At 46.3% G+C, this 16,422-nt stretch overlaps 1 protein-coding gene across 3 annotated transcripts in view; it reads left to right on the top strand.

The window, feature by feature from the left end:
• The first annotated feature begins 2,179 nt into the window (after nucleotides 1–2,179).
• smg1 (SMG1 nonsense mediated mRNA decay associated PI3K related kinase) overlaps nucleotides 2,180–16,422 on the top strand; it is a 45,730-nt gene continuing 31,487 nt past the window's right edge. The window contains exons 1-19 of one of the 3 annotated variants that reach the window (XM_056605053.1): nucleotides 2,180–2,337; nucleotides 3,363–3,523; nucleotides 4,126–4,278; nucleotides 6,003–6,139; nucleotides 7,700–7,758; nucleotides 8,341–8,554; nucleotides 8,680–8,805; nucleotides 9,324–9,396; nucleotides 9,525–9,622; nucleotides 9,927–10,100; nucleotides 10,478–10,699; nucleotides 10,786–10,887; nucleotides 11,047–11,325; nucleotides 13,366–13,496; nucleotides 13,852–14,013; nucleotides 14,427–14,545; nucleotides 14,847–14,934; nucleotides 15,434–15,535; nucleotides 16,117–16,257. In XM_056605053.1, the coding sequence (XP_056461028.1) occupies nucleotides 2,321–2,337; nucleotides 3,363–3,523; nucleotides 4,126–4,278; nucleotides 6,003–6,139; nucleotides 7,700–7,758; nucleotides 8,341–8,554; nucleotides 8,680–8,805; nucleotides 9,324–9,396; nucleotides 9,525–9,622; nucleotides 9,927–10,100; nucleotides 10,478–10,699; nucleotides 10,786–10,887; nucleotides 11,047–11,325; nucleotides 13,366–13,496; nucleotides 13,852–14,013; nucleotides 14,427–14,545; nucleotides 14,847–14,934; nucleotides 15,434–15,535; nucleotides 16,117–16,257 (2,558 nt within the window). In that variant the 5' untranslated portion in view covers nucleotides 2,180–2,320. Of the gene's footprint in view, nucleotides 2,418–3,362; nucleotides 3,524–4,125; nucleotides 4,279–6,002; nucleotides 6,140–7,699; nucleotides 7,759–8,340; nucleotides 8,555–8,679; nucleotides 8,806–9,323; nucleotides 9,397–9,524; nucleotides 9,623–9,926; nucleotides 10,101–10,477; nucleotides 10,700–10,785; nucleotides 10,888–11,046; nucleotides 11,326–13,365; nucleotides 13,497–13,851; nucleotides 14,014–14,426; nucleotides 14,546–14,846; nucleotides 14,935–15,433; nucleotides 15,536–16,116; nucleotides 16,258–16,422 lie in introns of all 3 variants that reach the window. The other 2 variants (XM_056605052.1, XM_056605051.1) reach the window with 2 other exon arrangements.

Raw genomic sequence — 16,422 nt, 5'->3', positions numbered from 1 at the left:
TAGATCGTGCATCTTTCCCACAAATTAGAAACAGAGTTGATGTCATAGGCCGCAATTTTTTATCTATGTGCGTATGAAGCAGTGATCGCTGACGTATCTCAAAGTGAGTGGGACCATTGCTCTGTGACCAAGGTTTGGTCAGTGTTCGATCCTGTTAATTCATTCTTCTCGGTTCCCTGTTGAACCTAGTTTACAAGCAGCTGTCATCCAGCCCAGAGGACGGCGTTCTTCTGGTGATCACGGATGACTTCAACATCCTGTTAGACAGGTTGGTGATTACCTAACCCCCTTAGCCTTATTTGTCCTGAAAGCTTTCTGCACCCAGGCAAACCCACTGGCCCTCATTTGTACATTTAACTGTACCAATCGACCCTACAAACATCTGTTAACTTCTTGACTTCCATCTCAGTAACCCTCCTCTCAATGCCCTCCTTGTTGGCTCACCTTTGAACCCTGTGGCAGCCCTCCCCCAGCTCAGTCCTCAACCCTTCCCCCAGCAGCAGTTTGAACTGTCTGTAAATATTGCCGCTATCGCTGCACTCTACTCTGTCCTAACCTCATGACCGCCTCTGACAGCTTAGGTAACTCCATGGGCAAACCTCAGGGCAACCTTTCTCTTAACCTTGCGGCAGCTAAGACGCCACCGCTAAGACCTTTTACTGATAAGGAACTTAACATAAATATAAATGTCTTTCTTCAACTTTTCTAACCACTTTAACGACTCGACAGGAACGACCGAGTTATCAGTTCCTGTCCCGCTTGACTCATCATGACCTTTGATACTGTGAGCCAACTGAGCCTACTGTCAACTCTTCCTGGTCTTGGTATCACTGGGAGTGTACAGGTAGTTAGAATCTATAAGATAGTCCTACATGGTGTCTTTGAGGGATGAGGGGGAAATTGATTTGACATAAAGGTCATTCTCCTTTTGGTGCTATATACTTCCTCAATGGGATCTGTCTCTGACGCCAAAAGTCTTCTCCTTCTCTGAATGTATTGCAGTACCCCTCAGACAACTCTGTTTGGGTGAAGTCCTGTCCCCTCAGCTGTACCTGTCTAAGACAGAGCTTCAACATATGAGGTCAACATACGTATAAGGCCATCCAGCCAACAGAGCCTGCTTGACTTGATTCCTGACCGAGGAGTCCATTCATGGTTCAGGCGCTGTCATTCGTGGCTGGACTACTACAGTGCTTTACTGGCCGGACTACCAAAGTGCACTGCTGCTAAACCTCAAGATTCAGAAGGCAGCAGTGTTTGGTGTTCAAACAAACTAAGCAAGCATGTGTCACTCTACATCTCACGCCAAAGGCTCCCCTTATAACCCAAGTTGATCTCTGTTTCGATTTGGCAAGTAGCACACAGGGAGGCTGATGTCACCGTCACTGTCCTGAAGTGTCCCCGCCCAGCTCAAGATGCAGACATATCTACCTAAATCTTGAAATGCATTTAGAAACACAGAGGTTTTAGTCGAAGGCCTTTTACCAGTCCATCTGTTCTTTTGGAGCTCTCTGGACTACACAGGGGGGCTACAGGGGCCTTGTATCAAACCAGAACTTGACTGAGGTCCTATTTTGGATTGTCAGGGTCACAAGTTCATACCTATAATTACCAGATCTGCTTTCTATTATTACAGGCATGAATGGTCTTAAAGGACATAAACTGCTCCAGTGAACAGAAGAAACAGTACCTTCACAGTTACCAGATACCAGATACCTTATCCAGTTGCAGGTACGTGGACAGTGGCCTTATCTTATATCTTTTTTTTTTAACTGTCCATTTTATTTTGTGTTAGGTTATATATCAATACGTTTAAGGGATAGTGGGCACACTCTTCTGAACACAAGCAGGGTTGGAAAACTCTGCATATAATTGGCACAGATCTTTCCATTTTTTGTGTGTGTGTGTGTGTGTGTGTGTGTGTGTGTGTGTGTGTGTGTGTGTGTGTGTGTGTGTGTGTGTGTGTGTGTGTGTGTGTGTGTGTGTGTGTGTGTGTGCGTGTGCGTGTGCGTGTGTGTGTGTGTGCGTGCGAGCGAGCGTGTATGTGTGTGTAAGTGTAAGCGTCAGTACCAGCAAGATACGGTGTTAAATTAAAAATACATCCTCAGCCATAGCCATACCCAACAGAGAGGGCGCTGTTATAAAAACCACGTTGTAAACTACCCTAAAAAAAAGAAGAATGAGTGGGTGTAAGAGAAAGGGGGAAAAGGCCGACTCCATACAAAACATTACTTTATATTCATGCGTATTCATAAACGTTAAGTTCACGTCTATTGGAATTAAGCTCCAAGAAGTACCGAGTTACCGCTGACAGCGGGTCATGCAGTTCTCTCTAAGGTAATGAGCCGTAAAGCCCCTGGGTCTCGGCTTAGCAGCGCCCACAAACTGCACCGAAATTGGAATGATTGGCAGCCCAGGTTGGTATTGCGCCATCGGCGAGTCTGTTTAAAATAGAACGGGGATTCGATCGGCCTAACGTCCCATAGCTTCATTTAGCTAGCATCGTTTAGCATGCATGTCTACCAGAGTGAACACGACCGTTTCATCTTCCAATATCATAACCACCCTCACGCAGTATTAATATTTAACAATCGTGGGTCTACACGAGTCAGACATCAGATATGTGAGCAGGATTTTTAGTCAGGGCTGGTCGTTTACATGCACCCTCTTTGTCAACCCAGCTGCCTCTCGATGTCACGTCCCCTCCTGTATTGATCATATCGATCATAGTTTCAGTTTTAAATGAAAACGTGTTTCAACTAGCCGTTGTTCCCATGGCGAGCTATCGGGAAGGCAGTCTGGTATGCATTTAGCTAGTAGCCAGAGAGTAGCTAGCTGATATAACTAGCAGTGTAACTACTAGCCATTATATGCGAGGTAGCCACACACCAAGGCATTTCATAATAGAGTTTTAATTGTAATTAACCATTTTGTGGAAAAAGACCACACACACTCATCGAGACAAAATGTTAAACCCGACCCGTTGTTGTCGTTTATTCACAATTTTGTAATCACTTCCGTTTGTGATTTTAGCTAACAGGCTATCAACTTTTGAAGCCACCCTTTCCCTCCAACCACACACACTTACTTCCGAAGCTACGTTCTGATTTTGCACATTGTCGTGTGAAAAGTGTACAGTTTGCACCGCTTCCTATGTAGTCATGACAGTAGTCATTCAGTCGCACAGGTGCTCTTATGCTCGCAAACCCACATGCCATGGATATAGAGGCCACATAGGCTACTACTACATTCTCTTCCTCACACGTTTGGTGTTGGTGTATCTACTATAAGGCTTTAGCCTAATCTCACATTTGGGCTGGTGTTTACCCATGTCAATATACATGCATGTCTCTACTTTTAAGACTTGACAGCGCCTCAGCCAGTCAGGAGGTTGTGAAAAACAGTGCTTCTCAAGACATTGGCCCAGCAGCCCTGTACAACGTGGTGCCCTCTGACAGCCCCGACTCTTTGCAGTTGCTACACAGCAATGCCTACGCAGCCACCGATTCACTTGATCGGGAGGGTGAGCAAAACAGTCCTTACAATGATAGGAAATGTCATGCATGCGTGTTAAATGTGTGTTTCTCCCCTCTATTGGCATTGATGAAGTCAATAGATTTGTAGTACTGTAAAATCCCATATCAACGATGTGAATAGACTGCAACCTATGCTTTGTTTTGCCATGTCTCACAAAACCCCAAATATCCCCATAATGACCAATCCTTTCAAGATTAATTACTAAAAAACGACCATAACAACACCATTACCTATATACCTAACAAAACCTATGATCCTTTGTCCCCTAATGGCCGTCGGTCATTGTGATGCGAGGTACAAGCCCTTTAGAGCATTTTAGAGTTGGGGCATCATTTTGCATAAATTAGTTTATTACTTTCTTATTTTGGTGCTTTAAATGTATTTACCCTGGTAGAATGTGGTGAGATGCATGTCTAGCAAACACAATTGGTTGGACGGACAGAAGATGTTATTTAAGTGATTCAAACTGATCTTTATTTCAATATTGAACCAATATGATCATCCTTATTCCCTCTGTTTTGAACAGTGAGGAATGAACCCAATAATCTGAGCCAGCGTTATCCTAATGCGTCCCTTGTCCTCTTCCAGGTGAACATGAAGCTGGTGGAGGTGGCTGTGATACTACATTTGGTTGGAAGCCGATGGGGCAAGAGTTGAGGCTCAATGACGTGAACGCGGATTTGACTCCTTTTCAGCATGGAAACCGTGCTTTAACTTCCAAGGACATGAGGAAATCACAGGGTAAGGCGCTTTTAACTGACATGTATGAATATATTGAGGTGTTGAATAACTGATTTCTTATTTTATTATAACTGTTTAGTTATATGTTTTTTCATGTGTATGTATATATTTTTAATGGCTCAGGCTTTTGTGGACAGCCTTCAAACTGGCCATTGGACTTTGCAATTATTAGGGATGCACCGATCCCACTTAAGTACAAATACAAGTACCGATATGAGTACTTAATAATAACGTTAGTTAAAAAATCCCGCCCCATTATTGTCATGGTTACGGCCAACAGCAGCTTTGTGTTATTTCTACAGTACCGTCGTGTATGAGCGTTTTAGTGAGTGAGTCAAAGCGACATGTACCGTAGCGATATGCTATAGGTGTCCGTGGAGCCCCCCCCCCCCTCGGGCACTGGTATTAAATAAATCGATGCTCAGACCAGGCTTTATCATCCACACACCGTAGCATGATGCTTTTATCTGTTCCGCGCCGTCGGTGCCCCTGTCCTCTCTAAACTGGGGACTTATTTCAGTAACAGTAAAGTAAACGGCATTGATTACTATGTTGATGATCCCATAGGACAAATTAACCGTGTAAAAAAGAATTTGACTTCAACATCCCGTTGCTTAAGTGATTTTTGGTGGTTGTGTCAGAGACGTTTCTAGAGTGCGAGCACAGTATCGGGTCAGGGTACTGGTGTTGGTGCATCCCTAGGCAATATAGGATGGGGCTAGGGCTGTAGTCAACCAAATAAAACGAGGAGTTTTGACGTTCTCTTGACTCTTATCTATCAAACCATGATTATTAAATCAGAAACTACGAAGCAATTAAAAGGACCAGCAAGTGTCTAGCAAGCCTAATTTCTTTCTGGGGACTAAAGCACGCTAGAGCCTGTGTATAAAGATGTAGGGCTGGGCGTTATCAACCAAAAGTCATATCTCGATATCTTCAAGCAGAATATCGATATAAGATAATTATAGATATTTGTTGACGCAATAACAAGTTGCCGTTGCCGCACTCCAACTCGTAACTAGAGTTACGAAATAGCAGGCAGCAGTCGCGGTTCGAAACTGCTGTTGTTGGATAAAATATGCTGTACTTTCAACGCTAATTAAACTATCGATGTTGACGATAGCGTCTCCTTTAAAAGAATATCGATATGTTTCAAATAGCGATGTATCGCCCAGCCCTATGTAGATGTATCCATTCTGAACAGACGCCCATCCTTGGTGAGGAAGAGTATCCCCAAAGGGAGGGTGTAATTAAGGCGTGGGCAGTGTTAGGATTACACAACACATAGCACACTTGTCCAAATGTTACATGTTATTCTTATCCGACCACAAAACCATGTCCCCACGAGCATTGTTATGTTTTTTTATTTATTGCCACTTATTAACTACTGCTTACTACCACTTACTGCTCCGTGTATGGTGGCCTGGTGCCCCTGCACTCCACTCCCAGCCGCTGAAAGCTGTGGCTCCTTCAGAGTGCTTTTTTCTTATAGTCACTAATTGACTCAACCCTGCTCACGGGAATATCAAAACACTGGCATGTTGGTCTTTTCATGTCTGGCCAGGTCTGTTTTTTAAACCTCTATGGTCTTTGTTTTCAGCCCTTTCCTTTAAGATTCAGTCCAGGCGCTTTAGCTTAAAGGCAACGGCGGTCTCTGTTATCAAACCGTGGTAACGGTCTCAGCTAGTGCCACTAAATGTCTTCCTGTGTCTGTGTCCCCGCAGACCGAGGCATGCCTCACACAGAGGAGTCGCGCCTGGCCAACCTGCTGCGCCGCGTTTCCCGTGAGGATGACCGGGAGCGCAGGCTGCTAACCCTCAAACAACTGAAGGAGTTCATCAGCCACAGTGAGAACAAAGGGGTGAGTTCAGCCGCCTCCCTCCACTGTGGTAAATCAACTTGATGGCTAAATCTCCCCTTATCCATTTTACATGACTCAGTGCCTTTTTTAAAGAGCCAGTTAAAAAAATCTGTTTTGGGTTGAGAGTCTTAGGAAAGAGGGCGTGTTATCCACATGGTTGCAATTCAGAACTTTGATACAGTTTTTTTTTTTTTAAATACTTTTTTATAATGATGGATGTTGCGTACAAAATTCGCCACACTCCTTAGCGTTATGCTATAGGTGTCCGGGAAGCTTAAAGGGGTAGTTCGGAATTTTGGACATAGGGCCTGATTCCGAAGTGAGCATTGGTATTCTATATCACTGGAGACAGTTTTCAACATATTTCATTCAATCCTTCTAGTTGCAGAGTTCGCTCGTGCTAGGCTAGCGCACGTCAACGGGCAATGCTAGCCTGCTATTAAAAACAGTCTTACCCACTCCACAGTACACCCGAGGTAAATCAATTATAACGCCAGACTATAGATTGAAATGTCTGTGTTGATAGAATAATGTTAGAAATAAAACTAACCTTGCATCGCATGAATCATCGAGGGACTACTTTCTCAGCAGAAGCGGAATTCTATTATGCGCTGGTTAGGTTTGTAACCGAATCACGACAGAAGAACGTAAACAGAGAAGCGTGGGACAGAAGCGCAATTGAACGACTAGGCAACATGATGGTTCAGTGTGCTTTTAGAAATTGTAGAAATAAACGGTACAGATGGGCACCACAAAGTTTCCACCAATTTCCAGTGCGAGATCCAGAAAGGACTCAACTGTGGCTTGTTGCTGCTGGCTTTGACATCAAAACACCGGCTCGTACATGTACGGTTCGTTGGATACAACAAATTCCTCATAATCGTCTTCAAAAGCAGATGCATCGCTAACTCCTCCAAACGTGGCCATATCTTGTTAATTTAATACGCTTGTAGAATTCCTTCGTTCACTGTACTCTGCGTTTGTAGCAATGACAGCGGCAGGTAACCTAGGTATCAGTCCGCCGCTGCCGTAGCCTACGTACAGGAATATAAACACTGCTGCTGAGACCCCGCAATTCCCTCAAAATGCAATGCAATGCAAGGTTGGTTTTATTTCTAACATTATTCTATAAACAGACATTTAGATTTATAGTCTGTCGTTATAATTGATTTACCTCGGGTGTACTGTGGAGTGGGTAAGACTGATTTTAATAGCAGGCTAGCATTGCCCGTTGCCGTGCGCTAGCCTAGCTCGAGCGAACTCTGCAACTAGAAGGACAGAATGAAATGTGTTAAACTGTCTCCAGTGATATAGAATACCAATGCTCACTTCGGAATCAGGCCCTATGTCCAAAATTCCGAACTACCCCTTTAACCCTCACTCGGGCGCAGACATTAAATAAAAAAACAATGTACAATAATTGGAATACCATGATGTCTCCTGATGAGATGGATTTCTTGCTTTTTTATAAGAAATGGGTTTATTGATAGGTGTACTTACTGGATTGGAATACAATGTTTGTTGATTACGCAGTTCTCTTTTAATAACTAATCATGACAGGCCCTGGTGAAACAGATGGAAACCACCTTGAGTACCCTGAATGAAGTTTTGAATGAAAGGTAAGAGATGGTACTATTGACATCCATGGAACCCAAGAAAAAACGCTAGAATACCATTTGTGTTTTGGGTCAAAGCTCTAGGCTAGGGGAGTTCAATATGACTGTTTCACATCTTGAACTATACGAATGTGTAGAGGATTAGCAGGATCGTGATTCCAGATGAGTTGTGATTGTATTTTTCACCGGATCGATATCGCACACCGCTAGCCGTGTAAAATGGAAGTGGATACTGAAACAAAAGGCCCTATGACGTAATGTTTAATGTTTGGTGAAAGATCCTCAGATGCGTGCAGCTGGATTAATTGAATGCTAGGCTTACCTTATCACTGGATTTCACTGGACCAAGTTCTTACTTCTTTCCGTTGGTACTTTCCGTCATCTAGACTTGACGTTCATTAAATTGATAATTCTTCAGTCGCATATTGAAAGAAACAAATGTAAACAAATCAATTCTGGTGTGTTGTGGGCAGGTTCCTATCGTCTGAACAGCTCTGTCATGATCCAATGTTGCGTCTCCCATTCAGGGGACACGGACCCTCGTTTAAGTGGTAGCCCATATTGTTCCCCATCCCGTCTCTGCAGCAGTAAGCTGCTGTGGGAGATGAGGCAGGAGGCCGCGGCCTGCCTGGGCCTCCTGTGTGGCGCCATCAGCTACGAGGCCGAGCGCATCTTCAAGTGGCTCTTCCTGAAGTTCAGCGGCTCCAGCCGGGACGAGGTGAAGCTGCTGTACCTGATCGCCATGCAGCGGGGCCTGGAGGCGGCCGGAGAGAGGAAGGCATTCACCCAGGTCATGCAGGTAGGACGACGTTGGCCTCTCGTCTTTAAAGCCGCTGTGGGTTCCATTAGTGTCATTGGTTAGAACCTGCTCTTTCAGGTCTGTCGTTCACACTCACTGGCTGATTATCTGGGTGCCTGTTTCAGCTTGCGATGAGCAGTCTGCAGTCCATCCTGGAGAACCTGGACACGCCAGAGCTGCTGTGTCAGAGTGTCAAGTGCATTCTGCAGGTGGCCCGCGCCTACCCACACGTCTTCAGTACCAACTTCAGGGTGAGTAGCCTGCAGTGAGCTCTGTCCTCTGGGGATCTGAGCGCCCACATGCACGTAACTGGCATCCCTGGTTTATTAAATGTGGGGAAAATTGCAAAGTTATTGATGACATTGCAGCTAGACTCTCTTGAAAATGCAACGTCTATGAGCAGCCTCAACGAGTAGGATAACAATGTCCCGAGTGAGGAGCCTTAAGACCGAAACCTGACATTCATCAGTTACAGCCGGGTGTGTAACATTATGACTGATGTTACACCTGCAAACAGAGGTGATGAGACACAGCCTCATCACTCCTGTTAGCACGAGGGGTGTTTCCTTGTCATCCCAAGGCTTGCTTTTTTTATCTAGCGTAGTCTTATTTTTTGCGCCGTGTTTAAACTCCCCCACAAACGAATTAACCGGGTGCCAACCTGCGATACCCCCAAAGCATTCAGAATGGTTAGATGTTTCATTTAGATGCTGTCCAGTGTAACACATCCCCTCGATGTATGGACTAACGGTGACTCCATCCTCTTCAGGACACGGTTGATATCCTGGTAGGCTGGCACATCGACCACACACAGAAGCAGTCGCTCACCACAAACGTCTCAGGTCAGTTGGCATTGTCCAATATGTCTTTATGGCACCCCGATCTTGGAACCATTAATGGTTACCATTAACTTAGTACTTTTTACTTGATGTAGTAGAAGATAACCCTTTTACTTGTGTCTGTGCCGTAGGCTGGCTGCAGAGTTTGGAGCAGTTCTGGGTTGCAGACCTCGCCTTCTCCACCACCTTGTTGGGGCAGTTCCTGGAGGACATGGAAGCCTATGCCGAGGTGAAACAGCCTTATCTCCTGCAAGCACCAGCTGTTTTATAGGCCACTATTAATTCTGATCCATAAGGTTTCAGTTTTTCTGTAGGGGTTGTATTTAAATCCACTTAGTATAAAAGCTTTCTAAATATATTTTCCTATATCACCGTTTAGTATAAAAGCTTTTTGATGCATATGTTTTTGTACGGTTGGCCGAAATATTCAAATGAACAAAATAATCCTTCAGAAAACGACAACATTATTAAAATACCTCAGGAGCACTGTGATCCGTCCCAGTCAGTGTGAGGTCTATCTCCTCTCCCCCCAGGACCTGAGCCACGTGGGCTCTGGGGAGGCCCCGGACGAGGACGTCCCCCCGCCCACGGTGTCCCTCCCCAAGCTGGCAGCGCTGCTGCGCGTGTTCAGCACGGTGGTGCGCAGCATCGGGGGCCGCTTCAGCCCCACGCGGGGCCCGCCCATCACCCAGGAATACGTGTCCGACGTAAGGACGCACGCCCCTCTGATGGGCACGGGGGGACCGCACACCAGACGCTGAACTCTAAACCAACGACTAAGTTACAGAGTTAGAGGGCCAAACTGTTACCTGAGGCCAGATCCATTCTGTATCAAGCCGGCCTGTGTTTGAGTGGCCCTACATGTGTCGATGTGGTGTCAACGGTTAACTGACTGTGGAGCAAGGAGGGGTAAATTAATAAAAGAAAAGCTCAACTCTGAGCCCTGAATGGGAACATATCTCAGTCAGAGAGGGGGAAACAGACAAATGATCATTTTTAACGTTGATGCTTATTGCTGGATGCTGACCCAGCCGGTAGCGACTGCCTTCCCACTGACCTCTCCTCCGTTCCCCCCCCCGTTCAGATCCTCAACAGGGTGTTGTCCTGCGTCAGCACTGCCCGGCAGGTGCTGTTCTCCGAGGCGGTGCTCACGGCGGGGAACGAGTGCGTGAGCGTGCTCCTGGTCAGCCTGGAGCCCTCGGCCCAGCTGACGGAGGTGGTGCTGGCCTACGGCCTGGACCAGCTCGCCGCCTGCCACGGCTGTGGGCTGGACTACAGCCTCGCCGTGCTGGGCCTCCTCACCCTGGTGAGGACGGGAACGTACCCTCAAGGCCCTTGGCGCTGGGGATCCAGACATTACCGAATCGAGTTCTGAACTTGCCTGTTTTGCAGATTGTGGACCAGATCAACACCAGGTTACCCGTGTCATTTGTGGAGAAACTGTTGGCACCAAACTCTCAACTGTTGGAGCTTCGCTTCCACAGGGAGAAAGAGGTGAGTCCGGCCCTCTCTAAGCTTCTCTTATAACGCCGTTTCAATCATGTAAATAAAGAAGTCGATTCCTTGCAGAGCAACGCTTCCCTCCTCTCCTGTCAAACGTACGACTAGATCACTCGAGGTTTAATTTTGCGCGTTTTCTTTTTGTCTTTGCAGGTGATGGCTGCCACGCACGGCGTGTACCAGGCGCTGCTGAGCCTGAAGAACATCCCTACCCTGGAGGCAGCCTACAAGCTGGTGCTGGGAGAGATGTCCTGCGGCGTGGACAGCCTCCTTGCCCCGCTGGAGGACGGCCCCGCCCCGTCCCCCTCCACTGACATCCAGCACCCTGCCTTCGCCTCGGTGCTCCTGCCCCCAGAGAGGGCCGAGCTCACCCTCATCTTCGACCTCGGCGCCCTCACTACCATCGGCAACACCAAGAACTCCCTCATCGGGGTAAGACGCGCTTGCTTTTCACTTGAGGCTGCTGTAGGGAAGATTGGAGAGCTGTAAAGAGAGAGGGTAGAAAAGGGCTCGATTTTGAAATGAAACTACTGTGTGTGTGTGTGTGTGTGTGTGTGTGTGTGTGTGTGTGTGTGTGTGTGTGTGTGTGTGTGTGTGTGTGTGTGTGTGTGTGTGTGTGTGTGTGTGTGTGTGTGTGTGTGTGTGTGTGTGTGTGTGTGGATTGTTTGTCGAACACATGGTTTGTCAATCCCAGGCAAACATACAGTGTCATCACTTCTCTACCACGTTAGCGATCCACTGCCAGACATTGTCTTAGTGTATCTCTATTAGCTCATGGAGGGCTACGGAATTTCAAAGAGAACTCCACACAATTTGTAGCTTTTCAATCTAACCTTCAGCCCCATTTTTAAATGGCTACATATAGAGTGCAGCTTTGTATGTTGGTTAGTCGAATAGTGTCTCGGGGAAATGGGAAGTAATGGAAGACTATCGATGCATTGCATTAAAACCAACCATTAAATCATCGCTCTCAGCTGTTTTCCAATACAAGAGACTGCTGCTTCTTCCCCGTGTTGTAAATTATGTTTAAATGAATGCCGTCTACAACATTGAACTCGAAAAGAGTAGAAAATGTTGAGGGTGATTTGAAGGTTCCCCTTTCTTCAGCATGTGAACACACAGCTTTTATTGGCTCATGCACACTGCTCTGACTGTCCCATAAGAGGACCTCTGCCTTGAGTCTTTCTTAGCCTCAATGTTCAACAGATAGGACTAGGGATGCACCGAATATTCGGCCACCGAAAATGTTCGGCTGAAAATGGCCCAAAACATAATTTTCGGTTTCGGCCGAAGAAGTAAAAAACCCGAAAAAAAAATCCACTGAACATTTTATATTTGATTAAAAAATGTCTGTCTGTCTGTCTGTCTGTCTGTCTGTCTGTCTGTCTGTCTGTCTGTCTGTCTGTCTGTCTGTCTGTCTGTCTGTCTGTCTGTCTGTCTGTCTGTCTGTCTGTCTGTCTGTCTGTCTGTCTGTCTGTCTGTCTGTCTGTCTGTCTGTCTGTCTGTCTGTCTGTCTGTCTGTCTGTCTGTCTGTCTGTCTGTCTGTCTGTCTGTCTGTCTGTCTGTCTGTCTGTCTGTCTGTCTGTCTGTCTGTCTGTCTGTCTGTCTGTCTGTCTGTCTGTCTGTCTGTCTGTCTGTCTGTCTGTCTGTCTGTCTGTCTGTCTGTCTGTCTGTCTGTCTGTCTGTCTGTCTGTCTGTCTGTCTGTCTGTCTGTCTGTCTGTCTGTCTGTCTGTCTGTCTGTCTGTCTGTCTGTCTGTCTGTCTGTCTGTCTGTCTGTCTGTCTGTCTGTCTGTCTGTCTGTCTGTCTGTCTGTCTGTCTGTCTGTCTGTCTGTCTGTCTGTCTGTCTGTCTGTCTGTCTGTCTGTCTGTCTGTCTGTCTGTCTGTCTGTCTGTCTGTCTGTCTGTCTGTCTGTCTGTCTGTCTGTCTGTCTGTCTGTCTGTCTGTCTGTCTGTCTGTCTGTCTGTCTGTCTGTCTGTCTGTCTGTCTGTCTGTCTGTCTGTCTGTCTGTCTGTCTGTCTGTCTGTCTGTCTGTCTGTCTGTCTGTGTGTGTGTGTGTGTGTGTGTGTGTGTGTGTGTGTGTGTGTGTGTGTGTGTGTGTGTGTGTGTGTGTGTGTGTGTGTGTGATTTTTATGTATTGAAAAGCAAGACAAAAAAGTTTAAAAAGGACATTCAATTGTTTGATTTATGCAATGGTGAAAAAAAAAAACAAAATGAATGAAAAACGGCAAAAGCCACATTCGGTAATCGCTTTCGGCTTTCGGCCAACTGTTTCAATATATTCGCTTTCGGCCAAGAATTTTCATTTCTGTGCATCCCTAGATAGGACTGATATCTTTTCACTCTTCACCTTCTGTCTTTTTTTACTCTTCAAGCTGTCCTTTATCTATTTTATCCGTGATCAGTTCTTATTCTTTTATTGCACTTGTTCAAACGTGTCATCCCTAACCTTACTACCTTCTGTGGTTTTTAGATGTGGGCTCTGTCTCCCACAGTGTTTGCTTTGCTCAGTCAGAACCTGCCCCTGGTTCACTGTGAGCTGGCCGTCCACTACCCAGCGGTCCAGTACTCTGTGTTGTACACGCTCTATTCCCACTGCACAAGGTAACCCTCTATTACACACACACTCGTTAAAACAAATGAGACGTTATGCCTGCACTGTGTACCTCTTGGACTGCAGCCATTCAATAGACACAAAAATCCTTTTATCTGTGCTAGAAAATGTCTCGAGAGGGAAACGTGCACGTCTACTATTTATTTCCAGTAATTGTAGTCTCAAACTTCTATAGCTTGAGTCAGAAACATTTACATTTTTTGTGGCAATGGTAAATATTTGAACAACCCCGCCACGAAAGTCAGTTGACGGTGATAGTTTAGAAACGAAGTATCGGTATTCAAAGGTTCCTGGCGATATGTGGAGCTCTGCAAACACTCTGTGCGTCTTGCTGATTGTCTGCAGGCACGACCACTTCATCTCAGCCAGCCTGTCCACCTCATCCCCGTCCCTGTTCGACGGGGCCGTCATCAGCACCGTCACCACGGCGACAAAGAAACACTTCAGCACCCTCCTGAGCCTTCTGGGCTCCCTGTTGTCCAAGGATCATCTCTACCCAGAGGCCAGGTATATACGCACAACTCGCAGTGTTCAGTGCATGCATGGTCATATTCATTCAGCTAACAGAATAGAAGAGGTCTTTTGAGAACACGGTTTGACTGTACCTTATTAAAGTCCATATTGTACAAGTCATGTTCAACCGGTGCCGTGTTGACTGCCCTGTTCACTAAAAGTCATGTGATTTGCTTCTCACTGGGTTAAATGGGTCTTCTGAATGTAGTGCGCATGATCAAAGTATTACTGGTAGAAGTTTGTTTCATCTTTAAGAATTTGGAAATTACGACAAACATTCCCACTAAATCAGTTGGGCCATACCTTGCTATCGGGCATAGAAGCTTATTTTTCACTTAAAAAAAACATTTAAAATGAACTGCCAATCTATTGTCAATCTGAGCCTTGTATTGATTTGCCGTGTTTAGGAAGCTCTTGCAAACTTGGGCCCAGGAGATTTCTTTGCTGATGAAGAAAACTGACACCTATGCGCCCCTGTTCTCATTGAACTCCTTCCACAAGTTCTGCAAAGGCGTGCTGGCCAACGGTAAGCTCAATGCACAACATGAAAGGAGGGCTATGGTATTTTCGGCTTTTGTGAATTGATAAAGATATTGATGGCATCGCTTAATACTGAGTTGATGAATAAACCCAGACACTCAAAATGTGCAGTCGTAAAGATCTTAAAAATGACAATGAAGTTACACTTTCAAAGACCTGTGTTGTCTGGATGCAGTGGCATCGCTCTGCCCGTTGTCGCGCTTGACAAAGTATATTCAATGTATTGGAAATTAGGAGTGTTGGTCTTTTTTACAAATGTTTCCTCTCCTCTCCATGCGTCTGGACAGCTCTGAATGATGAACCCACTATCTGCCTCCAGAGCTGCAACAGTCTGCAGGTTCTCTCTGCATCCCTGTCCACTGAATTACTACAGCGGTACACAAAGACTCACTGTCACTCACACTCTGTCACTCACACTCTGTCACTCACATGGTCACTCACACTGTCACACACACACACACACACTGTCACACACACACACTGTCACACACACACACACACACTGTCACTCACACACACTGTCACTCACACTGTCACTCACACTGTCACACACACTGTCACTCACACTGTCACACACGCACACCGTCACTCACTCACTCACACACTCAGTCACTCACTGTCGTACACAATCTCACGGTCGCACGCACACATACTGTCGAGCACTCTGTCACGCACATACTGTCGCACACACACACACACACACACTCCGTCCCCCACATACTGACTTCCTGATTGACAAAGAAGATATCATTTCATTTAATTTCAGGTCTGATTGACCTGCTATGTGTGTGGCTGCTGTAATGGCCGTTGCACAAAGCTCTTTATTGGGGAAGTGTTCCTAGACGAGGTGGTGTGACTGTGCTTCGTTCCCCAGGTGTGTGGACGTGTGCAGAGTCCAGCTGGTTCACTCCATGGTCCGGGTGAGGCAGGCCTACGGCAAGCTGCTCAGGACCATCCCCCTGAGTGTGGCCCTCGGGTAATATGTTACACACACAGTCAGGAGCGTTTCCATGACCTGTGGCCATTTCCTGTCGTTCCACCCATTCATTCGATACGTTTGCCAGACTGATATCCCACCTCAATTATAAGTTATGTGTGTGTGTGCTAGGGCTTTGGTTGAGTCCATAGAACACATACTATTGTATTTCTCTGTAAGGGTGCTCTTTATGCTACAGAATCACAGATGCAATTACGTTTCTCATTTACTTCTGTCGGTTTTATTTTTCTGCCGCATTAACTTTGTTGCAATGCCAATTTCATAAGCCAGTGCATATATCAGATGGGTGTATACAGTGTGGTGTAATTGAAGTGTGTAGCCCTCGATCAGGGTCTTAAAGTGCAAAGAACAAGTGAAACCTCCCATAATAAACATAAGGACTCCTTAAGAAGGGTGCAATGGGTGCCATGAGGTAGCAAAGCACCAAACCGTTTTAGTCCAATCAATACGTAGTGTCCATCGAAGGGTAGAGTTGCTGGCCAATGGGGGCAGAGGGTTGATTTTGGAGCTTTGTTCAATGTTCCTGATGTTTTGTGTGTTTCTTCTTTCCTTTCACGTAGTAACCACAGCCACCCAGAGATGGGGGAGATCTCCATGACCATCCGTCGCCACATGGGGCGCTCCCCGAGTGGCACGCTGCACCCGCAGGACTTCAGCGACATCATCAGCTTCATCCTGTACGGAGCCGTGCACCGCGGGGGGTGAGCACAGAGCTGCAGGCCGAGGTCCTCCTCGAGTGTGACGTGTTTGGAGGTTGTTGAGGATGGCGGTGCGCTCTTGACGGCATACTAGCTTGGTTAGCTTGGTACCCCCCGGGGACTTGGGAAGAGGGCCTCCAGTGTTTACCACGGTTAGAGAAGGTACGA

The sequence above is a fragment of the Gadus chalcogrammus genome, chromosome 2, assembly GCF_026213295.1.
Source record: "Gadus chalcogrammus isolate NIFS_2021 chromosome 2, NIFS_Gcha_1.0, whole genome shotgun sequence".
Classification (NCBI taxonomy): Eukaryota; Metazoa; Chordata; class Actinopteri; order Gadiformes; family Gadidae; genus Gadus; species Gadus chalcogrammus.
The sequence above is the reverse complement of the archived record's forward strand: the minus strand, read 5'-3'. Positions and strand labels throughout refer to the sequence as shown.